The 27,688-nt window shown below is 44.9% G+C and overlaps 1 protein-coding gene across 1 annotated transcript in view; it reads right to left on the minus strand.

Moving 5' to 3' along the window:
- LOC118786567 (CUB and sushi domain-containing protein 1-like) overlaps positions 1 to 27,688 on the minus strand; it is a 159,322-nt gene that overhangs the window by 102,375 nt on the left and 29,259 nt on the right. Inside the window, exons 3-5 of the mRNA XM_036541696.1 lie at positions 22,244 to 22,356; positions 4,547 to 4,741; positions 155 to 362 (exon numbers count right to left, since the gene is read on the minus strand). Coding sequence (XP_036397589.1) covers positions 155 to 362; positions 4,547 to 4,741; positions 22,244 to 22,356 — 516 coding nt within the window. The remainder of the gene's footprint in view (positions 1 to 154; positions 363 to 4,546; positions 4,742 to 22,243; positions 22,357 to 27,688) is intronic.

Consider the following 27,688-nt stretch of genomic DNA (forward strand, 5'->3'; position numbering starts at 1 on the left):
ACTCCACACCCTCTGCAGAGTTACAGCATAAACAAACAGACTCCACACAGGGTCCCAGCAGAGACACACAAACCCCACACCCCGAGCACAGGGTCCCAGCAGAGAGACACAAACCCCACACCTCCAGCACAGAGTCAAAGCACAGGTTACTCACCACTGTGAGGAGCCCTCTGTACCACGGATCTCCAACACGTCGTAGTCGTCCTCCAGCTGGAACTGGGAGAACACCAGGGCGATGGTGTCCCCCGGCTCGGCCAGGATGGTCCAGGTGCAATCTGCATTGTTGTTGTAGTCTTGGGGGTAGTTTGGACTTGTGATGACCCCACTCTGACCCCGCAGCGTTCCACCACACCCATCATCCGCTGTGGAGAACACACACACACACACACACACACGCACGCACGCACGTCACGTTACAGCCGCAAATTTGATGAGGAGACATGCATTTCAACAGCTGGATACTGTGGCAGGCAGTTCAGGTCTGCACCTTGGTCATGTGTACCACGGCAGTGTTCCACCCAACATTCACACATGCAAACCCACGGTCAACAGGCTAGCTCCTTCACGCTGGTGCTCCCTAGAGGACATCTGTGGAAAGTGCTGGTAAAAACCTCCCCTTCCATGGGCTTTGAGCAGTAGCTGTGTGTGGTGAGGAGCAAATCTAGGGTCGAATTTTACAGCAACAGTTCATCTTTCACTGGAACTTCCCCATGGCAAAGAAATAAAAAAAATAAAAGCATAAAAAAGTTGAGGAAAATGCACTACATCCTTCATGAGGGATGGAGGCGATTATAACTTGTTTTATTGCATTTAATTTCAGACGTCTCATTTTTTATGTGAACTGAGGGATCACTGTTCTTGTCTATCGTCTGCTTTTTGTGTCCATTCTTCTCTGTGAGACTGATGCATTAAGGCTCAAAATCAGGCAGGGCCTCTGGCTGGCACTCATAGATGAGCAATACGTCTGTAATATATAGAAATGGACTTCTTCTAACAAAGGCTATCCACTTGTGTGCTTTTTTTTTTTCAGCTGACTGCCTTGGTGCTGACATTGCCATGGCAATGAGGTAGGTGAGAATCTCTGATATCAGGCATTGATCTGAGAGCGTGGTAAGAATGGAAGGTTCTAGAAGAAGAGACCCACTCCTCTCTCCAAAGTGAATTCACCCACAGCTATGCCCGTACGCCACTGCAGTCCGGCATGTAGCAAGTTATCGCTGTCAATATACCCTCAACAGGAGTATTTACCATGCAATGATATATATGAGCAGATGGGCTCAGAGTCTACCCAGCAGGGTTTACACACCTGAAGAGTAATTACATACGACGATGACAGACCAGTCAACAGCACTCAACAGGACTTCATTACCCATGCTGCATCACAAGGAGGAAGCACATTGGGACAGTCTCAGTTTAGCGATCCGCAGTCTGAAATTGAGCAAATGGCTGCCTCGGTTCTCCATCTTATTTCTCAGGGACATGTTCTGACAGTAAGTGGGGGAAGCTTTGATGGTGGCCTCGCTCAGGCCATGAGGGGAAAGCAGGTCTAAGGGTGGGTTACTGGACCACATAATCGTGGTCCAGTAACCCACCCTTTCAAAAGAATTTCAACAGAACTAAATATTCACCGTTTTTTCTACCAATAGCAAGTGAGCTACTTGATAAGGCTGTGGGTGGAAGTTACACTGGGCACACACAGCTAACTCCATCAGAAAGTATACCACAAAGGCACTAGGACTGCTTCCAGCTCAAAAGTGCTGTCGTACACGCAAGCCTCTGCATGCTGCTTCTGCCTGGCCAGGACCGTGTGTGACATCAGGGGGCCGGAGTTCTCATTTAAGAGAGAGCATGGAAAAACAGGTCTTCCTGGGTTTGGGCTTCAGGTCCTGGCTGTACCTGTTCCTGGACTTCTGACCCCCTGTCTGCTGTCCCTGTCTCTCCCAGATGCAGATGGCTGGGGGGGGGGCTGCTGTGGCCTCTAGAGGACTCTAAACTCCCTGCAGGTGTGCTGACAGATACAGACTCTCCGAACAGACTTACCGCCGCAGCAAGATAAATGTGTGGAGTGGATGCACAAACAGGACGTCTCATAAACCAAAAAATAACCTTTATTCCTCAGTGTTACGGTCTGATATATGTCTCCTTTTAATCTATGGCAAACTCAGCAGCACATGTTTTATGGGTTGGGGGGGGGGGGGGGGGGGGGGGGGGGGGGGGGGACAGAGGTGCAACTTTATATGACATTGTGTTGGAATGTGCTTTTAAATCCCTCAAAGGGCAAAAGGTATAAATTCCAAGACAGCTATATGAGAAACACCAAGACCCGTCACACAGGGGGGGGGAAATTTACAGCAAGCTGCGACACAGAGAGACAGGGGTTCAGCTGCAGGGGTACAAATGGAGGGGGACAGCAGCACGAGCCTGTTTTTAAGGCTAATATACCAGGGGGAGGAGCGACAGACCTGGCAGAACATGGAGCAACGGTTCCCAGCATTAAAGCATGCTTATGTGTGACGGACAAGCGTTCAGTCATTCTGTGATCTGTCTTATGGGCAGGCAAAGTAAATGTCTGCAGGAACTATTGATGTGTACTCTATTTCACAAGTGACTTGTGAGCTACTTGCTCTGTTGAAATCCTTTACATGCTTTATGAATCAGTTCACCCTGCGCAAGGAAACAAGACAGGACCAGCTGATGTGTATGTGTATGTGTGTGTATGTGTATATGTGTATGTGTATATGTGTATGTGTATGTGTATATGTGTATGTGTATGTGTATATGTATATGTGTATATGTGTATGTGTATATGTGTATGTGTATGTGTAGGTGTGTAGGTGTGTGGTGTGTGGTGTGTGTGGTGTGTGGTGTGTGGTGTGTGGTGTGTGGTGTGTGGTGTGTGGGGTGTGTGTGGTGTGTGTGGTGTGTGTGGTGTGTGTGGTGTGTGTGGTGTGTGGGGTGTGTGTGGTGTGTGGGGTGTGTGTGGTGTGTGGGGTGTGTGTGGTGTGTGTGGTGTGTGTGTGTGTGTGTGTATTTTCAACTGTCGCTGAAGTAGAAGTCAGTTCCAGAGAGAGAACAATAATTATTTCTGCAAAAAAACATGACTTTGAAACATATATGAGGAAATCTAGAAAGCTTCCTGGGAGAGAGAGCAGGAAATGGGGGGGGGGGAGGTGATGGATGAGAGGGAGAGAGGGAGGTACGGGGAGAGGGAGAATAAGGGATGCCAGAAGAGAGAGAGCGAGAGAAAAAGGGTTTTAGCCCCTCTGGTCTTGGGGGGCCTGTCCTGGCTTTGTCTGTCTGGTTGAGTGTGTTTCTTTGTGCCGGCCTCCCTCCTCACAGCTCAGACTGCACTGAGCATTCAAGACAGCAAGGAAAAATAAAAATATGAAAACTAATCTGAACAGGAGATTAGAATACACCGCACATGTGTGCGCTTTTGTGTGTGTGTGTATGTGTGTGTGTGCTATACATACCATGAAATGCAACAGATTAGTTACAGTTAAGATCACAGCCACAAAAGCAGGGGTGTTTGTTTCATACTGTGCTGTGTCTTGGGGCTTTACAAATACAGTCTTAATACCGTAACATGTCGGCATCCTGGTCTGAATACAAAGCAAAATAAATAACCCCCTTCTTATCAGACACATGTATTGATATTAAGTATCTCTGATGCGTATATACTGACATGGCATGGGGGAAGGAAGGGGAGTGGGGGCTTGAGGGCGAGCTGAGAGGGCTTGAAGGGTTTGGAGAGTGGAGAAAATGTAAAGGAGTAGAAGTGTATCTCCACCATTTTCCTCCGTACTGGTAACACCTCTGCATGAAAATCTAGGAAAATAATGTAACAAACAAAACAAAAAATAATACTAATCAATAGAGGAGAGGAGATGGGAGATGGATTGCTGGGAGGTAATTTCATTTCATCAGCTAGTGTGGTGAAAGACCCTGTTTATAAGAATAACAATAAAGGCTTAAGTTGCAATTCAGCATTGCCATCAAACTCAATTTTTATGGAAAGAGAGCTGCTTTGGAACAATGAGACAAAGTATCACAAGGCACAATATGACGCACTGCATCCTGACATGGATTTTTAACATATATTTTACTGAAAGAAACTGAGTGAAAGGTAAAACTAACAAAAGCAAAGGCTACTTTCTTGCTTGATTTATCAGAAGAGCACGGGCCCTCGAGCTCTTGTGTGGATGGTTCAGGTGGGGAGAGAGTACAGAGCTGCTACACAGGACACAAAGCAACCACGATCTCTGATAACAAACACTAACACTGATGCCAGTGTTACATCATATGAGCTGCACAGCGGACAACACAAACAACCCACAGTGAATTACCAGTCAGAACCAACATATGAAATATATATGGAAGCAGAAGAAAAGCTATCTGCTTTTACCACCCCCAAAATCTTACACCACTCTTTCTGAGAGCCATTTCTAACTGACCTCAGATAAGCACCTGAGCTTTACGGGAGAGGAGGTGATCTGACGCAGGGGGTGGGGGTGGGGGGGGGGCATGGCAGGAGGGCGGGGCTCACCTCTGCAGTAGGGTAGTGGGAAGTCCCATGCGGCTGTACCGCTGGAGGTGGCCTGGCAGGACAGGACGGAGTGTCCCTCCAGCGTGTACCCCACGCTGCAGCTGTAGCGGACCTTGTCCCCGATGCTGAAGCTGGAGCCCAGCTGGAGGCCGTTCTGCAGGGGCCCCGGGTTCCCGCAGGTGTAGGTGGGCAGAGCTGTGGTACAGAGCGACAGATACACACAGGCAGAGTGTCAGGAGCACAGCACATGGGACGGGAAATAAAAGTTGTTGTGGAGGGGAAAAAAACGCATGTGGGATCATTGGGAGAAAGCACACTCCACTGGGAGGGCTATCCCTAGCACAAACATCAATCACTTGCCCTTGCAAGCTTGTGACTTTGCCATGACTTAGAGGCACAGAGGCATAACACCTTAAATAATGTCCTGTGCCATTTAGCAGCCTTTTAGTAACAATAATCACTGTTCTAAGCACCTTACGACCTGTGAGTAGATATCAAGCAGTCTTGAAGTGTTTTCCAATTCCTGCTCAGTGTAAGGTTTCACAAGCCATGCGAGACTGCCGCCAGCCAATGAAAAGTTCTCATTCACATTCCATCGTCAAACAACTTCCACTAAAAACAACAGATGCATGATAAGTGCAAACAGAATAGCTGGGTGGTTTGATAGAAACAGTTGGAAACTTTGTGTCTCTCCGCTCTCATATTACACAGTTTCTTAGGGTGGTGCCGTCCAGCAGGATACCCCCAATGTATAAATTGCCAGCTGCCGTCAGCCCTGACCTCCCCAAAATCTGCATTAGCCCCCTCACAGCATGACCAAGGTTTCAGGGAAGCTAACACACTGCGGGGGTGCACAGAGAAATAACACACTCCCTGTGTGTGTGTTTTTTTTTTTTACCTGCATTTTGACAAGGATAATGCTGCAGGTTATGAACTCCCTTTACGATCATCAGTCCTGGTAGGAAATTAAATCTGCCATTGCTGTGGCATCTTTCTCTGTTGACAAAACAGTACTTATTAACACAGCTATTAACTTGCTTTGGCTTTTGCTCAGACTGAGCATATTTGTTAAGAGCTGCAGCAGAAGTAGCTATTCCTTCCATAAAATAAGAGAAGTAAACTTTCCACCACTCTCAAATAGAGTGTGAGATAAGCCCAGTGCCCATGAGAAGACAGGTTTTTTTTTTGAAGTGTGGGAGAAGCACTGTCTCCACAGGCACTGGTGAAGATTTCATAAAGAGTAAAACTGAAGCACGGTTTAAAAAGTTCACAGCGTTAACAATGGGACATTCCCTGGGGAATGGTCTGTATCAAAAATTCCAGGGCACGCCATCAACGAGGAGTGCTCAGAGAGTCTAAAACAAACCAGTACCTTCAACACACACAGTCTGCTCACTCTTCCCCATTCACAGTGATCTTAAATGAAACCAATCCAGGATTAAATAGCCAGGGTTGAGGCTCACAATAGCTAAAGAATTATGCACTGTCAAAGCGTGGGCAGTGTATTTTCAGCTGAATAACATCACAAATATGAAGGTCTGCTTAAGGCCTTGAAGAAGCTCACAGCACTGTAGTCCTGCAGCACCAACGTAACCAACATTTAGGGCACAGCTATGCTCATCATGCTCTGTGTTTTTGCATCCCTTTCTTGTGGCATCTGTAGGATCCAATCCCTACACCACCTCTGTCAGAAAAGAAATGGAGACAGAACAACTTTCTCCTGTATGCATCACGACAGGTAGCTAAAACTTTAACAGTGAGAGAACATTCCCACCTCACAACATGAACTGGATTCAGAGAGCAGATTTTTTTTTCATTCAAGGTCTGGCTCAGTCACGTATGTCCACCCCTATGTAACACTTTCCTTCCTATTCCCTCTGTATTTGTCACCAGTAGCCCATCCTTCACAGCCCTGACAGCCTTTGTCTGGTTAAAGCACTTTCAGGGACCCCATTTCCTCTCCGAATGCTGCAGCGGCAAAAGGGACTGTCATCTGTCACTATCCCCAACTGCCAGCCCCTCCTCCCTCCTCAATCCCCGCCCAGAAACCTGTGAACATCCTGAGGAGCAAGTGGGCTGGCAGAGATGTGCATAATCCCACTGCTGACACCACATCATCACATCCTGACTTCCTGCAACAGCTCTCTTCAAGTAGCTTCAGAGAGCATGAGAGAGACTAAGCAGACTTTCGGCAGCTCTTGAGATTGAGTTGTGAGAAAGAGTGGGATGAAATACTCTGTCAGCAAAAGACAAGGGATATTGACTGAATAAAAAACAACCTTTCTAAAACACAGAGAACATGTGTGGAGAATATAATGGCAGTGCAAAAGGGAAGTCTTTGTTTGACTAAAGAGGTGGATTAAAAAAATGCTGACAATACATAGACAAGTTTGTGGTTTTTTTCCCCCATTTCACAGCAGCACCTGCTTTGTTTTGTTTTCGTCAAACTCAGAAAGTTCACCCGAGCTTTTCTTTTTTTTCCCCACTCAGTGCTGTCAAACCCAGCATTATCCAAAGCCTAAGAGTTCATGATAGTTTAGATACATTTGCCACGCCTGCCTGCCCCCTCTCCTACACCTCATCATCTCTCCCTCCCTCCTTGCACCTGTGACACCTTTTAGATAGACATCCATCTATCCCCGTCCTTCCACACATCCCTTTACCTCACTCCCCTTCAAAGGAAGCTCTGAGAAGTAACCCGTCTTTGATGTGACGACTGGATGAAGACAAGGAGGTTTCTGAGGTCAGCACGAGGTCTCCAAGCAAGGGAGTCAAAGACTGCACTGGCGGAGAGTTCCAGATGACCCAGCAAACTTCACTTGATCTGAAATCGGGCATTGAAGCACGTGTCTGTCTGGACTGGAGAGCATTCAGACCGCCTGCATCTGGGTTCTGAGCAAAGAGCGATCTCTTCTCCTCATTATGAATAATGGTGATTGAGAGCATCTGTCGAATCCAGGGAACGGCCGGACTGGGCAAGACAGATGGTAGTTTGAACGGGGATAAAGATGCTGGCACTAATCCCATCTCTCTGCTGTTCGAAACGCCCCTGCTCCTAATGGGTCTCTAATCAGGGTCTTTGCACGACGTAGCAAAAACTGAAACAAAGTTTTGAGAGAACAAAGGGTGCATTCCTACCCTTTATCTCTCAGACACTTGTTTAATAGCAGCTTTGTGGTGGAATTGATCCCATCTGCATTCAATAAGCTGCTCAGCTTCATCAAGCAGCACTTTAATCAAAGCTCGCACTTTCCACAAGAGCACGGGCTGCATCAGAGAGCTCAGTGCATACCTTCACCTAAGTGCAGGTGCGAAATCAGCATTGAAAATGCTGCCAAATACCAGCCTTGCACTCCATAAGAAGTGCTTGATCAGAGGGAATCAGCTGAAGATTAATGTCAGCAAAGGGCAGGAGAAACTTCCTCTCCGTAGACTGCACGCATATAAATTTAACATGATTGTTAAACCTGATGGAAACACAGATACTGTTGTTTAGCAATGCATGAAAGTGTCACTGGCTGGTTTTTCTGCATGCTCAGGCATTTGCAGTCAAAGCCAGTAACAGCAAGGAAAAATGTGGAAGATCGAAGGACAGCTGATGATCTGGTGCATAAAGCATGAAGACAAGTAAAATAAAGAAAGATCACAATGCTGTGTGCTCTTGGGATAATTGCTAGAATTCTGTAGCAAGACACAGCGTGAAGCACTGAATCCATACAAAGCTACTGTATTTCCTGTGTGATCCAGCATTGCTATCTAAGCATCATCTTGTGTCAAGTCACTGACCAGCGAGCAACAATAGATGTAGTGGCGATACTTGCTTTCATTTTGACCATTTTAATCTGGTTTAGCTCGCTAGCTCGCCTACTACTGCCCAGCTGTGAGACTGCAGTGATGTTTGACATATGCACAACTATAGAAAATTTCATTGACATTGTATGTTGCCAAAGAATAACAGTGTCGAGGAAGGTAGGTACTTATGATCTGTGACTGCATGCTAGCTAGTCAGGTGTGCTTTAGACCACAGGGCAATACTATTGGGACAAGAATAAAGTATTGATAGAGTTACAGAAAAAAGAGAGAAGTGTATATTAAGATTTGAAGGTAGATGGCTATCTAGCTGTAGTGGTTTGTCCTGACAGACAGACAATTACATCTATTGGGCTTGCTAACCAGTATTTTGCCATCTCTTTTTATCTTGCTTAACAAATTTATTACTCAGCGATACCAGTCTAAATTATTTTACAGTCTAGGTAAAATAGTTTTACCCATTTACATAAATCACATTACTGCAAATTGTTCTGCATTGTGAACAGCCACACTGCATTCTTCTAATGTGAATATATTGGTTGGTTTAGACCAACTCTAAAGTTACATTATGTTAAAGAATCTCCCATAGCAACAATTGCTATAATTAAATGAATGAGCATTACATTGTTACCTGGAACAGAATCATTTAACACCAATGCCTGGATTGACTAGAAGTTATTTTTGTGTCAAAGCACTCATTTCACTGCAATCACATGCAATTGCCCATAAAGCCTATTGTTCCATACAGTAGGCTACTCCTGCCCAAGCTAGTCATCACTTCAGACAGAAAGCATGGAAGGAGAAAGAAAGCCCCACCCCCCCTAGAATATTATTCTGTATCACATAACGTTTAGACAGAGGTCACAACTGGGATGAGAAATTGCCAGAGGGGTGGATAGCCAAGCCCTCCCTAGATAATGTGCACAATGCCCTGGGCTGGGGTGTAGCACCTGACCTTTGAGTGGCACCAGGATGGCTGCCTATCATCAATCAGTTTCAAAGCACCAGCATCTTGAAACCAGTGCATGCCATCATCAGTAGCCAGTGGAGGGAGATGGGTATGGGTGAGACATGGTAGAATTTGGGGACATTGTCAACCAACTGAGCAGCAGTATTCTGAACGAGCAAGGGGTTTTGAGTAACAACTCTACCAGCTAGACTTCACACCATTAGACGCACACATCCCATCATATCTCTTACGTGTGAAACAGCAGTAATTTCAATTAGCTGTTTTTTTTTTTTGAAGAATAGATCTGAAATAAACGAGACAGCACGTCTATAAAGGTCTGGGACTCTGAGCCACTGATGCACAGATGAGGACTTAATACCAATGAGGATTTTTTGCAAAAGTAATCAAACCTACTCCGATCTTTCCAAACCAGAAAACATATTCAGACAGAACAGGTGCTGCCAGTCTTCTCTCCTCTCACTTAGAGGATATTGATTCTTAGTTTTAAAAGATCATCGAATTTGAAAAGACCTCCAACTCCTTAGCCTAGACTGCCTACAGTTTCCTGTGAGAAGTTCCATTTGTTTTTCCCCTCTTCAATTGGCTAGACTAAATCTTATCACAGTGGACACTGACAGCATGCCCCCCCCCCCCCCCCCCCCCCCTTCAAGGAGAGCGGACCTTCCCCTTTCAGAATAAAAAAAAAAAATCCCAAAATATAACTCTCGCCGCATTAGCATTGCCAGCGCAAGACAGACGTCTTTGAGAGCCGGGATGGATTGATTCCTCTGCCGGAGGAATCAATACTGCTTACACAAATAAAGGGGTGCATAAAAGAGTGAAGTTGCTCCCTTTCACCCTGGTTTACTGAGAGATGCCTCTCGCTCTCTGCAGCCTCTTCACCCTGTTCCCCTCACTCCCCGGCCGAATGCACGGTCATTAATGTGGAACAACCTGATGGGCTGTCTGTAATTACATGTGTTGTCACCTCTTTGTCACCACAGTAATTAATGTGTGATGCAGCTTTGAAGTGAGCTCATGAGCCCCTTTCCCCCCCGCCACTAACCTGTGTGTAATCTAGAGAGGCCGTTTCGGCATGCTCACTGCATATACTCCCAATGCATAGGATTTTAATTCCTGGTCTTACGTCAGAAACATTTGCTTTGAGTGCTTAAGACTGCCTATCCAGCTGCTTATTATTGTATTCATTTATTTAAATATGTATTCAAATTATTTATGATACTTGACAAAAATGCACTCCTCGAGCACCCAGTTAATCTCTGGAGTGGCCGTCTCGTCTCTGCCGACATGGCAGCTTATTCCTTCCTCCAGGGTGTGTGAACGGCTCACAGTAGCACAGCGCCCTCTCCTTTTCTTTCCCCTACAATCCCCCTGTACGGGAGGCAGCAGGAAGGCAACACACGCCGAGGAGCAGAACGTGCCCAATGTCCTCAAGGAACAAACTGGTCTTGGGGCATTCACACATTGCATAGTGTTGCCACAAATATTCACTTGCGCTCAAGAAGAGACTGTCACCAGGTTGTCACAAAGACAGACATACACAAGTATGCGTGCATACACACTTGCACACACACTTTTACACACACACACGCGTACACACGCACACATCCAGCCCAATTATAGGGAACTAGATAGAGAACTTCAGAGGCAGAGAGTGGGAGAGTTGTCATTGGGAAAAACAAACCCCCATGCAAAATTGATGAGCGTGGGCATGGCCCCCACAATGCAATAATGTATGACTTAAGGGCCTTCAGTGTGCGTGAAATAAAGATGGATGGAAGAGTGCAGGTAGCCATGAGAGAACAAGGACAAAATGACACTGAGCCTTGTGCATTATGCAGCACACGGCATTGCGCATGCATTCTATTCACTGATATTGTGAAAGTTACTTGAGGATAATATTTCAGTATTGTCTCTGTCTATTGCGCACAGCCTCATCAAGCACTTACGTTCCCGTAACTTCCTGAGGGCCAATATTCCTGTGTATCAAACAGAGCTAAAAGATTATTTATATTTAATACATCTCCCAGGCAATGTCTGGTGGCTATTGTTTTTCTCCATACACCTCTGTCTTCAATAATACTGGTTTTATGATTCCCATCACTGCTAACCTGAACTTTCACCTTTCAACCTCAACCACTCTTCCTGGCAACATACACAGCTTGAAAAGTGCTGTTACAGATGCACATGTATACGCACGTCCACACGCACACACAAACACACACATGTACACCCATGCACACGTATGCACAAACACACACACATATGCACGCGCACACACGCGCACAATGCAAAATGGACAAACACTGAATAAAATGCAAAAGCTAATGTGCCCTTTGTAAGAGGTGGTATTGAAGTAAGTGCTCAGCATCCCATGGCTTTCCTTTAAAGAAAACTGACTCCTTCAGCCATTTCGGCCACTTTATAGACCTACCTAAGTCCTTTCTATTCTATTTCACACTGCAGGAATATTACCAGTGAGTAGCCACTCTACTCAGGACTATGACAGCCAAATTATAACAATACAGCTCCAATACAAAACCAACCAAACAGCTCCAATCCACACACGAAACAACAGCAAAAATAGTAATGGTAGAGAAGGTTTGCAAGAAAACACACCATCTGTAATCAACAGCGCTAATCCTGGCGCTTGATCTTTCACTACAGTGCAGGGATAAGCATCCTGACATAATGAGGAGCAGAAGGAGGGAGAATGCTAAGCAGCTAACTCTTCATCTCTCAGAAAGCATGCCTTTGCAGGGGGTCCTGGCTCTTCTAAATCACTTATCGTGTTAAGGAAAAAAACGTAACTAATCTGAAACGGAAGACCACAAAAATAAGGAAATCAATGAGTCATGGACATCTCTTCTCAATCCCCTGCCCAGAAACTGGCTCAGGCTGAAAAAAAAAGCCAATTAAGCTTGGTAATTAATCCATTCTGTTCATTAGGCCTCTCCCCTGGACACAATGTCACTTCCTCTCCAGCGCATGGCGATAAACACATCGCCCTCTCAGAGAAAGAAAGTGAGAGAAAGGGACAGAGAAAGGGAAAGAAAGGAAGAGAAACAGAGAGAGAGAGAGAGAGAGATGTGCTGATGCTTGAACGTGATGCTGTTCCTCTCAAAGAGTTCCTGCTGTGGATTGGCTGTTACAATGTACAGCTGTTTAAACAGCTGTCTCACCCCCTTATCTGCTTTGTTGAAGGCATACATGAAAAATATGCATTTCTTTTTTCTGTCAAGTAGTTCCAGTTGCATAATTTGGCCTCTGAGGATGTGTCATGGACAGACTCAATGGTAGACATTATATCCAACCAACAAAAGGCAATGCAGTGAACTGTCCTTATGAATTCACTCTCTCTCTCTCCAGGTTTGACCTTTGGCTCCTCATAGGATCATAGCCATCTCCATTATTGTGACATACGGTAGCCATGGAGACGCAGGCCTTAGTCCATCACTGAGCTGTTACTATGAGTATTCTCCCTACAGCAGACAGCCTGGACAGTTGGCTCAAGGTTAAAGGTTTAAAGGCTGGATTGTTAGGGCGCTCGCCCTGAGTGCAAGCTGAGCTCTACGGCCTGGGTTCAATCCCGCTGCGTCATTAGCCAACGATGACTGGGAATTCACAACAGATTGGCTACGATCCGCTGGGGACAGGCATGGGTATGTTGGCAGTGGTTGCTCACTTCACCGCTCTTAGGCACCCTGTGATCCTCCAGGCCCCTGCGAGTTGCTCAGATGACAGAGGAGTAGCACCAATCGTCCAGCTAGCACTCATTTGGAGCCTACAGTACAATAAAGAGCTGTGTGCAGCCTTATTGGTGGTTACCTTCACCTCATCTTGGCGATCCTACTACAATGAGACGAGCCTACTATGGTATATAATTGGCGATTTCAATATAGGGTTGCATAAAAGGGACAAAGCTTAAAAAGAATTAAAGGTTAAAGGCTGTGGGATGAGACCACAGCCATTCCAATGTCCCAGACAGGGATTTCACTTTCACATGCACGTCTCCACTAGCCCTTCCTGCATAAACACCGAGAACAATTCATTACACCCTCCACCCACAGACTGGCCGCGTGCCCGAGGAATCTCTCCACGCGACCGGTCTCCTGATGCGTCCCATTCTCTTTTGGCCGGAGCCCAAATACACTCCCGCAGAAGGCGTCCACTCAAATGGTGCAGATGAGCATCCGTTAATGACAAGAGTGAATGCAAATTCCACCACAGAGGACGTCATCCATTCTCTTTATTACCTGTAGCCTTTCGCAGCAAAGCAAAGCCTTGGCGGTGCCACTGACCAGCTCCTCTGAAAAAGCATATTTAATTGAAAAGTACCCTCCAAGCAACTGAAACGTGCTTCCAGAGAATGTGGCCACATCTGTTTTATTTATTTTTATTCCATTTCTGCCTGACGAGCAGGTCTGACGACACGGCCCCTTGTTCTCCTTTATCCTCCCTCTCAATTAAGCTTAAGCATAACCGCAGGGTACATTTTAAGTAAGAAATTAGGAACACGGGTAAAATATTTTTTTTTTTTTTGTTGTAAAATTAATTGAAAAAGTGTGCAGGAATATGCAGGAACCCTCATTTCTGCCCACAGCTGTCAGAGGAGAGCTCAGCAGTGGTGCCAGCTCTGGTGCTTTCGTGAAGAGAGAGAGAGAGAAACTCCGCGGGGACACAGAAGGGATCAGCCCAGCTCCCCCAGATCTACGCATCCCTGCCTTTCCAGTTCTGTATTTAGGGCCAGTGCAGCCTCATGCCCTTAATGAGATGAAAGCGTTGCGGAGCAAACTCCGGAGCGAGGACTGTGGGAATCTCATTTCTTCAGAAGCTCGGACTCGCCCGATTTCGCCAGAAGCGCCCGAAGAACAAGGAAGGACTCCTTGTTTGGCGTTTATATAAACAGACACAGGCCTTAAGCGGGACACAATAAAAGTTTAATGAACAAAAAGAGGGTTCCCACACCTCCATCTCTCAAGCCCCGGGTATCAACATTGCCATGGTGCTGGAAGGCCCCAAGCGAGACAGCAGCAATCGAAAGCGAGATCAACTGAATCTACAGCCGGCTCAATCCCGAGAGCATTACCTTTCAGCGCCATCTGATTCCAGATCGACCATTACACTGTCAATAAAGCCATGTAACTTTTGAAAGGCAGTTAGCAGGAGTACCCAACACACCGAATACCGCCACCAGCAATACAAATACCAGCACAGGAGCCAGGTCTTTACCAGCCACAACATTCACAGCTCAAGAACACTACTGAGCACTACAACATACTGGATAACAGGGACCTATGGCTTTATCTATCACACTGCCTGCTCCACTAACGGCAATTTAAAGCTTTGTTTTTTCACACCACATGTGTAAAAACAGCATTCTAGCGCTTTACCTTTCAAGCTGTCAGCTGTCCAACCAGAGCAGTCTAGAGCTGTGCCTATCACACCGCCAGCTGTCCAATCAGAGCAGTCTAGAGCTGTGCCTATCACACCGCCAGCTGTCCAATCAGAGCAGTCTAGAGCTGTGCCTACCACCCTGTCAGTTGTCCAATAACTGCAATCTATTGGTTAGCTTGTCACACTGCATGCTGTCCCTTTACAGCATGGTTTTATAATGAGAAACTAGCTGAACTTTGGGACCGGTCACAATGCCCACAGACCAGAAACAACCCATCCTGAACACAGGCTGATGAAAAGCACAGCAAAGCTCAAAACAATCAGACGGTAATTAACTTTCTGAAACACTGAAGTGTGACGTGCAAGCTGGCGGGACCTCCGCAGTTTTAATAACGGCTCCAATCTGCCAGAACAGCAGCAGTCTGGAAAATAAATAAATAAATAAACGAAAATAAATCAATGCTCCTTTTCACTTCTGTAACGAGAGCACTGGTCCCCATTAGAAGTCCGCTACCAGAGGTCAGTGATAATTAAACAGCGATAATTACAGCCCTCGGCTCCCTCTGACTACTTGAACCGTTGTGTTTTTTAGCACTCAGCTCATTTGCCGGTCAGAATTATAGCTGACAGCAGAGACATGGACATGCTGTGGTCAGAGCAAGGCCACCAACACAGTTTACTGCTGACTGGTATGACATTATATGTGTGTGTGTGTGTATGTATATATATTATATATATACACACACATTTTATATATATATATATATATATATATATATATATATATATATATATATAAAGAAAACTAGGTCTGATGTGTTCAATGTGTCCAAATGAGGCGCATTATGGAGCAGTGACTGATGTAGTGGAACACTGATTATACAGCTCAGTCAGGATCCCCTGGCCCACAAAGCACTTGTCCACTCCACACACAGCAAGCCTTGTCCTGTTCTGAACACACCCAGGGATTACACAAAGAGGAGCAGGTTAGTTCAGCTCAGAGACCAGCGGTGCGGGAGCAGAGTCAAGTAGGCTTGGAGGATGTTTGCTCTCTCGCAGGTCAGGTTGTGAAGCAAGCAGACAAGCTCTTCTTTGAAGAATTTTCCGGACTCAGAGTGACTCATTCAGCCTCCCCTGTGAGGCACTCGAAACAACAGTGAAATACGTCAACAACGACCCCTCGGTTTCCAAAAGAGACCTCTCGCAACGAATAATGGTGGGATGAGAGCACAGCGGCCTTTAAACAAAGTGAATCTTCTGCGTCACAATTTTTTGTTTTTCCAAGGCTGTGACACAAACCAAGAGGGTCACACAGAAACAAAATGTGTTGCAGTGATTGTGAGAAAGTGCCAGAAACAGGTGGCTGAAAGTACACTCAGAGAAAGAGAGAAAAGACACAGAACGCGGGACATTAAAACACTCGCACCGTCTGGAGACAGAGGAAGGAGAGCTGGCGATCACACAAAACAATGAGAATCCTGCAGGAACAGGAGAATAACGCTTTGTGAATTTCACTGAAACTGGTCCAGCAATAATGTGTCATCAGTGACCCGCTAATGTGAACCGATTGTACTGTTCTGCTGCGATGGAACAGCCTTTTGATTGGCTTTTGATTGCTCATTTACAGTTGCATTTTGTCGCTCAGGATATGCACTTATCCAAGGCGCATGTCCGTCAGCGGCTGAGGTGACAGCTGCGGCCATTACAGCGCTACTTGAACCTAACTGTCTCGCCTGCGAGCCTCTGACACCATCACAGCGAGGGACCAACACAGAGCACATCTGTCCATCTTTATGTGCATGGCGTCTGGGGGGGAACATTCCAGCCAACAGATATAAAGGACAGGCAGGACAACTGCATCCCAACAAGCCTTTGAGTCTCAGCAGATTGCTTCAGAGGATGGCAGGAGAACTGAGAGGAGGAAGCTGTGGATGTGCAAGTCATCTGCAGGCAAGAATGTGGGGCCACAAGGATTCAGCAGAGAAGGAGCCAGGCCACATGACACAGTTGCACACAAACACCAGGCACGAGACGGTACTTTCGGCTCACAATACCTTACCCTACAAAATTGAGCTCATGATACAGAATTATCACAAAACAACCCTCCCCTGAGAAATGATGCTGGTAGGAGAACAAAAATATAATACCATTCAAAACATATATCAAACCCCTAGCTGTGCAAATATTAATATGGGTTTGAGTGCCACAGTATCGCTTTATGAAACAGGTCCATAATTGGCTGAACCTAAGGTTAGGTACTTAGCTACACAAACTAAGAAGAGAGACCGAATTCAAGCATGAAACTGCTAATGAAAGTAGTCACCTAGATTGTTGCAATACCGTTGCCATAGTAACATTCTAACATTATCTAAATAGTGCCGCTGGATTCCCTGGCCAGTGAACAAGCTAGCAAACAAGCTGGCCTTTGAGACATGATTGTTTATTTCATATTAACATCACACAATACAGTTCAATTTCTGGCTTGCAACAAGTACTACTTACACTACTTACATCTAGAAAAGATGATACATGTTTGTGACTTCTTAGTGATGTGTAACGTTCTTACTGAGGTGGAATGGATCTTTAATCATGTCAAAATTCAGTGACAAACTTAAGAGCTGTTAGAGTGCAAAAAAGGTCACCGGAAACAATAGATCAGAACTAACCAAGTATTTCTGTCACAGCACTGCTGAGGAGTTATGGACAGAATGAGAAAAATGAGTAAAAATCCCACTACATGATTTTTAGGTATAAGTAAAGTATAAATAACATTCTGACCAGTTTTACTCATGCAAAATCAAGTCAGTTGGTAATTTGATCTTACATGATTTTCTCACGGCCATGAAACATTTTGCCATATTCTGGCTTCAGGAAATTCAATATTACGATATTTCGTGTCATGCCTAATAAACACCAGTATGTCCACTCGGCTCAGCAGTCTTGTTCTGCATGTTGCCTGGGCAACGGCTAGCAAAGAGGCTATCTGTACTCTTCAATGTTTAATCTGATAACCCTAAGGGGGCTGCTGGTGGACGCAGTGGCCATTAAACAGGGAACTTCAAGCAAAGGCAGAGTTTTATGTCCGCCTGTCGGGTGACAGAAGGTAACTCCTGGAGGAGGATTTCAGAAAGGTGGTGATGTCAAAGGCAGCAGAAAGGCTCTGGTTACTTTACAGAGCCCTGCTTCGGCTGGTCCCTCAGGCTCTCTGCTGCATAGCCTGCAGTAAAGGAAGCCCCTCTAAACCAGGCCATGTATTAGAGCTTTTTGATTGGCAGGAAACGCCAAACAGACAAAGTTTGGGGCTGCCGGTGGGGGGTGTGACCAGCAGACTGGAAACATACAGGGTCTCAGTCAGTATGCAGTCACAGAGCACTCTCAGTAAGCACTCCTGGATTGTTTGCTGTATAAACAGGTATCCAGTGCTGTTGGAGCACTGCAATCCCTAACCAACAAAAAAAACAATATTAATGTTATGGAGGACAGTGGATGCAATCCCAGAGAAGGTCAAAGGCCATACTGAAGTTCCAAACCCCTGGGCTCCATTTAACTCTTCCTCCTTGCAGGGCTGTTGAGTCCTACCAGTTATCTGGCAAAAGGCAGAGGGGTAAGGTTAGCTCCCTTCCAAATATTGCGTCCCAATTCACACGTGAGAGAGGGAAGTGAGAAAGTGAGTCCATACTTCACATGACACCACACAAGTACATTCTTGAGAGAGGAAGGGAAACGGTGTTATGTGGGTGTGCATCTGAGACAGACTCCGCCGTTGTCCACAAAAAATATCTCTACAAAATAATGGAAATGCCAGAAGTGATAAATCAGAAGTATAATTTTAACAATCTTGAAAAAGGTTTACAACACTACATTTTTTTAGGCATGTCCTCTCCCACACTGATGTTTCCAATGGTTTACAAGCACTGCATGAAAATGAGAGACAGCAAGGAGGTAAACTTAAATCAATCCGCAGGAAGTAGCGTTAGATGAGAAAAATATGTATAAAAAAAACAAAACTGCTTCATGCGCAAACCATTATAACACAAGAGTCTGGCTAACTGTAATCTTCCAGGTTTAGGCGATTTGAATGTTACATTGTCTATAATTGAAGTCAGTGGGCTAACTAAATTGTATCGAAGGGTGGTCACTCATAAATCCGGCTTTAATGCAAAAAAGGCTGATTGTGATTGGTGACTGGAATAAAATGTTTTGCTCCTCTATCTCTCTACAGATACCACTTGACACGCATAATATTTGATCCTTGAAGCTGCAAACATTCTCTTTGGATAAGAGTGTATTCCAAATGAATAAATGTAAACATAAATGTAAACTAATTTGTCACAATTTCTATTCACTTCTAATTAAAACGTGCTGGAATTACTGGGTCCAGTGTTACTATGGTTTCATGACTGTGTGAGAAACATTCATTCATACTGTAAAAATGAAATTCCATCTGCAGTAATTTCTGATGTTGTGAATAGAGCTCATAAAATTTGAAAGAAGGGGTTCTGAGCAAAAACCCTGGGAAATCAGAAGAAATGGATCCTGGGATGCCACATCAAACGTGAAGGGTACTAGCTTGTACATGCCTGACAGCAAGTGAATATTCCTTTTGTGGACTAAGTTATGCCCATTTGAGTGACTTGGTGCCATTTTGAGGGGAAGCATTTAGGGAAAGTGGTCAAAAATGTGGATTGGGACTCAGTGTGTTTCTTCCTGTTTTCCCTTATCACATGACTGTAATCACAGGGTAATAAGTCAGGTGACTGCAGTGTGAAAGGCATTATGGGAAGTGGAGTACTGGACAGACAGCCATTTTCCTCATCATTCCTCTCACTATGCCACAGTCATTCTGCAGACTGTTCTGCACTCGGTGATAAATATTAAAAACACACAAACGATTATATGGTCTTTATTGAAATGCTGGTGACATGCTATCCTCATCTCTCAGACAATTTGACTCTGGGCATAAATCTTCAAACTTCAAGCCTCAGCCAAAACTTCATGCCTCTCCTGAGGAGCCTTGGCTATGCTTGCTATATTTTCTCAGGTCATTAAATGAGTAAAGAAACTGATAACAGAGGCTGGATCCACTACTACTTAAATGTCCAGTCCGGGTAAGGGCTTTACTTTAAGCATCAGTAGGTGGGTGCTGATGTCATTATGACAAGACAAACTCGCCTACTCCCACCTGACTCACCACCTTGACTCAGTTTGCCGTGGAATTGCATCTGACTTGCCTCTGGTACAGCTGACCTACAGCTATAGTATGTCAGCGGCCCCGCACCTTATGAATGATGGCCGACTAAACGGCCTGCATTCTAACGCGGAAAGATGCTGAGTGTTGCTCAGTCAGCAGGAACGAGAGGGCGGGGAGAACTGCATTTCACATTCCAACCGCTCTGCGGATGGCCTGAGCCCTGATGCGAGCACGCTAAAACGGCCATGACCGATCGTCGAAACGCAAGAAGTCATCCATCCTCAGGCTGTTGAAATTCACACCTCTGTGGTCCGGCGCAGCTGACAGGAGCTGTAATTGAGTGCGTGTGTTTACACGAGTGAGAGGGAGAGGGTGTGAGATACTGAGAGGGTGTGCATCTGTAAGACGCAGGGTGACAGAGTAAGCACACACTGTATAATTTGCCATAAAAAAATACACAGAACAGGGACAGTGTGTTATTTCAGCAGTACCAAGGACTCCAGATGAGCGAGCGTGTCCATGTACACCAAACACCCTGTCCATCCTCCAGGACAGGGTTAATCCTGTTAAAACATGCCGTGTGCTTCCACGCTCCTCAACCACACAGCTAATCCAGCGCAAAATGAGAGTCACCTACATTCTCCAGGACAGGACTAATCCAGCAAAAACACAGTCAACTTCCATTCTCCATGACAGGGCTAATCCACTGAACGCAGACATTATCCTTCCATTCCTCACAGGGCTGATCCAGGGTCAGTCGACAGCTGCCTTGCCCTGAAGGCTCCTACAGAGAGCTGGCTGAGCGGGAGAGCAGAGGGGATTGGTAGCTGAGCCATCCCGTGACCAGCCCCTACTGCTCCACCCCCCAACAGCCAGGCCAGAGCAAGCGATCGCCTAACTCAGGAGTCCTTAACATGCAGGGGCAAGGGCAGTGGACTGTATCCTCCTGTGCTGTTAGTGCTGCTTCCCAGAGAGTTGCTGAAGAACACGGCCATTCATTGGCTCTCTGTGGCTGTCAGTGTAATGCCACTCAGAAGATGTTTGTCCTGCACACCGCTCATTCTGTGGAGCCATTTGGTGGCACCCTGGGGGCTGAGCACCAAGACTGGCACAGTGCTTGCAACATTAACAGCCCAAGGACAGCATTCACAGCAATGAAGAAACCCACACAGAGGATCACCTCCGGCACAAATACCACACACACACACAAACACACACACATACAAACAGACACACACATACACAGAGCATTACAAACTGAATAAAAAGAAGGTGTGTAGTCACCCCTGTTCATTCTACACCAACACTCTCTCTCTGACACATTGTCATATTAACCTCCATTTACCACTGTCATGGCCTCACAGTGCTGGCCATTTTTACAATAGAACTGAGTGGATGTGAAATCATTGTTTGTAGCAGAATAAAACTGAATTATTCATTCACTTCACAGGAGCCTTGGTCAAGACAAATTTTCACAGCTTACATTTTACATAATACACGTTCACACTGTCGAGAGTACTTTTCAAAGCTGAGCAGCTGAATATCTCAGACATAAAAGTACACACACACAGTGCCCATACAGGAGCATGTACACACCCACAAATACACACACAGACATTTAAACAAACATTCTCTCACCCCCCACACACACACAAATCTGATATTTCAAACAGTTCAGCACCAGAGGGACCACATCATCTGCTTCCAGAGAACATTTTCAATCCACTGATTAGCTCATTGGCCCATTTTTTTTTGTTTTGTTATTTTTTTAGAGACTTTAATTAATCCTGAATTTATAATCTTACAAGCCATAATGACATGAGACCCTTAAGCAAAAGAGAGACTGAATATTTTAAAAGAAGGGATTACAAATGAGCAGGCATTGGCTCTCTCCACCATCCATAACATGAGATCCTTGGCAGCTGAAACTTGAATTAATGTGACTGACTTAATGCAAATGTGTACCTCTTATAATCACTTTCAAGAGTTGTTTATTCACCAGGACCAAACCATTAAGAGGATGACATCATGTGACACCTTGTTAACAAGTGAGACTTTAAACCCCTAATCAAGAACCACTGCTCCACGCTGCTGCTCAGAGTTAATGATTATACAGCACTACTGAGCACCAGTGCACAGTGCTGCTCTGAACACGTCTCCACACCATCCAGTCATAGATAATGATTATACAGTTACTTGTCTATATAAGTTAATAGAGTATCAGTTCTCATTTTGAATAACAAACTGTCCAAGTCCCTGGAACCAGAAAGCGAGCTCAGAGGTAAGAGTGAACAGAACAATGACAGGTGAACAGGTAAACAGGTCTCACCTTCATAGGAGGCCCTGAAGCCCTGGCCGCTGACAGCATAGTCAGAAAGGAACCACAGCGTGAGGCGGGGCCCCGAGCTGACTATGGGGGCGGGCAGCTGGAAGCCGGTCAACCTACAGGGAGGGGAAAAGGGACAAAATGAGTCCTTGGAGTTGACTGCAAGGGAGCATTTGTAGCACACAGAGAGAAAGGAGAACATGAGAATAGCGGAGCTGGTGGTGGGGGACATGGGCAGGGACACCTCCAGATGCAGTAGCCCGTGGGCAGTTGTGTTCCAGACTCACACGCAGTGTCATGAGAGAACGTGATTAAATGAACCGTCACTCAGTTAGCCCCCACAGCCTGCAGCACGCGGGAAGGATCCAAACTCTTGCTGGGAAATCGGGGAACATGAAAGAAAAGCCTGTGAAATTACACACCCGCACTGCAGAGACCACCTCATGCTACGAAGAGAAAGGCAAGAGCAACAGGTGTGTTCACATGGTTTTTTTTGTGTTGTGTTTTATTTTGTTTTTTCCTCAAAAAACAACTAAACTTTGCTCTTCAAATACTAGTTGATAGTAAATATTAGTTCAGATGCTGGTAATTACAGGACTGTCATAAAACTGATGTTTTTTAAAAAAAATATAACAACAATACTTGGCTCATTAAATTGTAATTGAACAGAGTGAGCTTCATCCATCAATCCACAGAGCACATATTGTTCAAAGCTGCTCCACCTGTCAGTGTATCACACTAATGAAGAAGCGAGGCCCGGACAGAATATTACGTCTCACATCAAACACAGTTTGCTACAAACTCCAGGATTAAACAGCCTGCTGCACAGCTGAAGTCTTGTCTCCTGCAGCAAAGACAAATGGTCTAGATCTCCCACAATGCACCTGTGCGCCCTGTCTGTAAACAGTTTGAAACAGGATCCCATTGTCCTTTCTGCTCTCTCATTCTCCCACTGATCAGCGCAATGTGCTGAGGCAGGCATATTCCCCCGAGCTCTGGAGGACAGAAACACCCCAAACAGCAGCATGCGCATGAAAGACCAGAGGAAAGGTGAGGGACTGGATAGCGTTGGTGACTGGTTATTTATCATTTTGTTCAGTCGTTCAGTCATTATGTAATTTATTGTATATATGATAAATTTTCACAGTTATTTGTTGGTTGTTTTACACAACTCTTTGCACTACTTTAGCAGAAGGGCCTTAACCAAAACCACAGCCTTCTTTTGCCAAAAAGCGCAGTGTTCTTTGTGCTATTGGGTAAAAAAAAACTGTGCCCTCAGCTACAGTTGTTTAGCGGAAGGCACAGTGTTCTGTAGCCATTAGCACAGTGCTCTTCAGCAGAAGGCACAGTTTTCTTTAGCTGGGGGCATAGTGTTCTTTCACTGAAGACAGTGCTCTTTAATCGAAGGCAAAGTGTTCTTTAGCCAGAAGCACAGTGTTCTTCAATTGAATACATAGTGTTCTTTAGCTAGAAGCACACTGCTCTTTAACTGAATGCACGGGGCAGTCTCCCTCTTCTGTATTTCTTTGTGATGAACCCATATCTCAGTCCCATCTCCCACCAGGCTGACAGTGGTCCACCTTTCGCTGGTACACCAAGCAGGTCAGATTTATCGACCCGTCAGAACGGAATGCTGCTTCCGAACACAATCGAGCCATAACTCTTACCTCCTCAAGGCCTATGGCCTGGGGGCCGGGCAGCTGCTGTCTGAAGTCTGCATTGCTAATGCTCCCAGCGAAAAGGGCTGTAGCACTCTGGAACACACACCCTGGGGCCCCAAATTGGCACAGTCATCACCGCTACACTATTGGGGGTGTCCTCATCGCAACACCCCGAGAAATGGAACACAGAGCCTTCAGAAACCCTTCAGTCCCCAGAAAGAGCAGCTTAGGATCCTGCATCTGCAAGCACCCTGAACACCGTCTCACAGCTTAGACAGGGCAAACACAAAATGAGCAGAGCATATCTGACAAATGCTACACAGCTGTACTGGTAAGGAGCAGACCTTGTAACCCAACAGTTGTTGCTATGATTCTCTAGTGGGCCACTGCTGTTGTACCCTTGGGCAAGGTACTTACCCCAAATTCTCTCAGTAAATACTCAGCAAATGGATAATATGTAAAACACTGTAAGCTGCACAACTTGCTCTGAATAAGACTGTCTGCAAGCAAATGTAATTAATTGCTTAATTATAAGGGAGTGTAATTGTGCAGTGCCTGGAAGAGAGAAAATCAGGGTAGAAGCCAAAAGAGAGCGAATGAGATCATTTCGATAACCTGTTGTAAGCGGTGTGTAAGAGGAAGCAATAATCAAGAGTATTGAGAATATGGTATTAACACTATAATCCTGATAGGGGGAACTGGTTGCCTGGCTGGTTCCCATGGCAACCACTCGTTATGTCATGCCGCTGTACTCTCTATTGACTCGCCTCTTTTGGGATGAAAAGTGAATCATTAGAGCAAGGGTTTACATGCTGCCTAATGGCATGAGTTTGAAAACTGTTCAAGAAAGAACTGAAAATACAAAACGTAAAACTTGCACATCAACATCTATTTTGTGGCCAATCAGCGAAACTACTGAAATCAAAGTAACAGCTGCAGTGAACCAGTAATGAGCGAGGGCAAAGTTATAATCACAGAAGCCACGGACCTCCAGGACCAGCTCTATCAAGCCCCGATAAAGAGTAATCACACCCGAACACATCAGTGTATTATTTCAACTGGATGCTCAATTAAACAGTGAAAGTGATGAAATTCTGCTACACCACAGACTACATGCACAGAAATGACATCCAAAAGCACCCACACATGGCTCTATCTGTTGAAAAGGGTCGGCAGATAAGGTCAGTCTTAGAAAACAACAGCTGTAAAAGACATGCAACAGAGGTAGGTCAAAGTGGGACCCCAATGTCCACACAGTAAAAGCTACATGATTAGCCTGTTGAGGTAAAGACAAGGCCCACAGTCCACTTAGCCCAAGGGAACTAATCGCACTCTGGATCCTGTTCTGGGAAGTGACATTACCTTCTTGAGATGTTTGCACGCCAGCTCATGAGTTAATGATTAAGGGCATGCCTTCCTCGCTATGGTCGTAGTCGCGTCCTGTCTGTTGTTTGTGTCATCAATCTTGGATATAGTCATGTACATGAAAATTCACTAATTTTGACCTATATCTTAATTCTCAGGATGCACTGAGCAAAGTTTTTTTTCTCTCTTTCTTTGTCTGAGATGCAATGCAATGGTTTACCTACCCAAAAACTGCTTTAAAACATCACTTTGTTTCACCTAGATGGTCAACTTCAGCTGTCATTTTTATTGTTCCTTTTTTTTTTTTACTACAACGTATGCGTCCAAATTTTGAGTTCTTTTCTTTGGGCTAAAAATTTCAATGCTATAAAACAACTATATCCAGTCATCTCGTGACTTTTACTGGAGAGGACAATTGGAGGCGAGTAGATTTCTCTCCTCAAATTCAATACAAATCACGTCCAAGGTGACAGCAGCCTATAGCATTAACAAGAGGGTACTGTATATATATATATATATATTTAGGCCATATCTTACCTGTCAGTCTACACGGGTGGAAAGAAAAACGAATAATGATGTGGGTATAGTGCTTTCCCTGTCTGAGCCGCTGTTTGACTGTTAATAGTACCATAAATATGAGCACACATTTTGGAAAGATGAAAAACGCCTGAATGAACCAAGCTGATTGTAAGGTGGCTACACAGAAATAAAACCAGGTAAGTTAATGTTATCCAATTGAAATGAGTTAGCCCTGTCACAGTGCAAGCCGGCACACCAAATCAAACTTTTCAGAAACGATGTGAATATACTCCTTAAAATGTTCGCTTGACAAATAAGTTTTGAGTAGTGTCTCTGTTTCACTTGGCTCATTCCGTTGGGGAGACAGCAAGCTAGGCACACTTGCTTACGAGGTAGCTATTCTAGCTTGCTTGCCACTGTTAACGTTATTGCTTCAGTTCAATTGAATGCAAGGCAAGTAAATCAGCCCAATTACGTGTCACAAAACTATGAGTGCGTTTGAGTCGATTGTGATGCAAAGCGTAAATGGGGCGGATCAGAGATACGTACCCCAATTGTGTCTATATATTGATTGGCAGTAGCATTCTAATTAAAACGGACTTAGTGAAGGAAGAGGTCATTAACTTTGAAATGCTTAGCAATTTCTTTCCGACTGATTTCTCAAAAAAACTAGTGTAATAATTGTGGGCGGAAAATTATCAAAAGTCGTAAGAATATTAGTATTTTAGTCAACACGCCCCTATTGATGACACTAAATCACAAGGAAATGCGATGAAAACCCTGTTTGAAAACATTGTCAGCCACCGAGTAAACAAACGTCTCATTGCCAGTGAGATGTTTTTTTTCCTTCCCAGTTTTAATTATCCTTAATTATATTCTATCTGAGGGTTATTGTAAAGTGATTTAAGACACCCTTCAACACAGGTTTACCTTTAAACATGAACCATCCAATTAGAAATAATTCCTTTTTCCAGGCATAAATTCTAGCCCAAGGAATGATCTGGCAGGATCTCATTTCTATATGACAAGTGAAACATAATGGCTAGGCCTGTTCCACTGTGTCTCTGGAGTTTCAGGGGTGTCATACTGATAGAACCCCGACCCCAGTCTCTCCTCTTTTTGAATATCCATGAATGCAATAAAAAGTCTAGTCTGGTCTGGTCTAGTCAGTCTAAGCAGGCCTTTTCACCCCAAAGACATTAATCTCTATAACAAAGAGCTCAACACAGACATTGTAATTACAGGCTTTTGACATCAGTGAAATAATCCAGGTAAGGATTATTACCACTTTCACATTCTGTGATAATGAAAGAAGAAGAAATTAACAATAGTCACCTGGAGTTGAATCATTCTGAAAAACAATACATCAATTGTGTTTTTTTTTTTCTTGTGTATTTGTTTAAGCAAATCCCTAAACGTTAGATTTTCGGTTAGGGTTAAGCTTCGGTTAGGTTAGGGTTAGGGTTACACAATTCAGGATGACGGAATTAGCCAAAGGCACAACAGCAGCGCCTCATCCAGAATTCGAGCCAAGGGGGTAACAGTCCAGCTCCCTGACCAGCAAACCACATATTGGTCTACGCTGTGTTTAAAAATAGTGTCATGTTCTGTTGTTATTTGTGAACCACAGAGAGCAAAGGCAAGACCTGGAGACAGAATGTCCCAGGTAACATTCAGTGTTAAAGAACATTGCTGCTCGGAGCTTGCAGTCCAGGGGACATGTATGAGGACACTGTGTGTGTGTGTGTGTGTGTGTGTGTGCGCGCACGTCTTTATATGAAGAGGATGAAGAAGGAGAATCAGGTAAAGTGTTTTGCAGTGAGGTTAAAGTGGTTTGATCTGTGTCTCCTCCAGCTTGTTTGTAGCTGCTGTTATCATTCTGGTGCACGAGAGTGTGCTTTGA

The sequence above is a fragment of the Megalops cyprinoides genome, chromosome 12 (genome assembly GCF_013368585.1).
Source record: "Megalops cyprinoides isolate fMegCyp1 chromosome 12, fMegCyp1.pri, whole genome shotgun sequence".
Lineage (NCBI taxonomy): Eukaryota > Metazoa > Chordata > Actinopteri > Elopiformes > Megalopidae > Megalops > Megalops cyprinoides.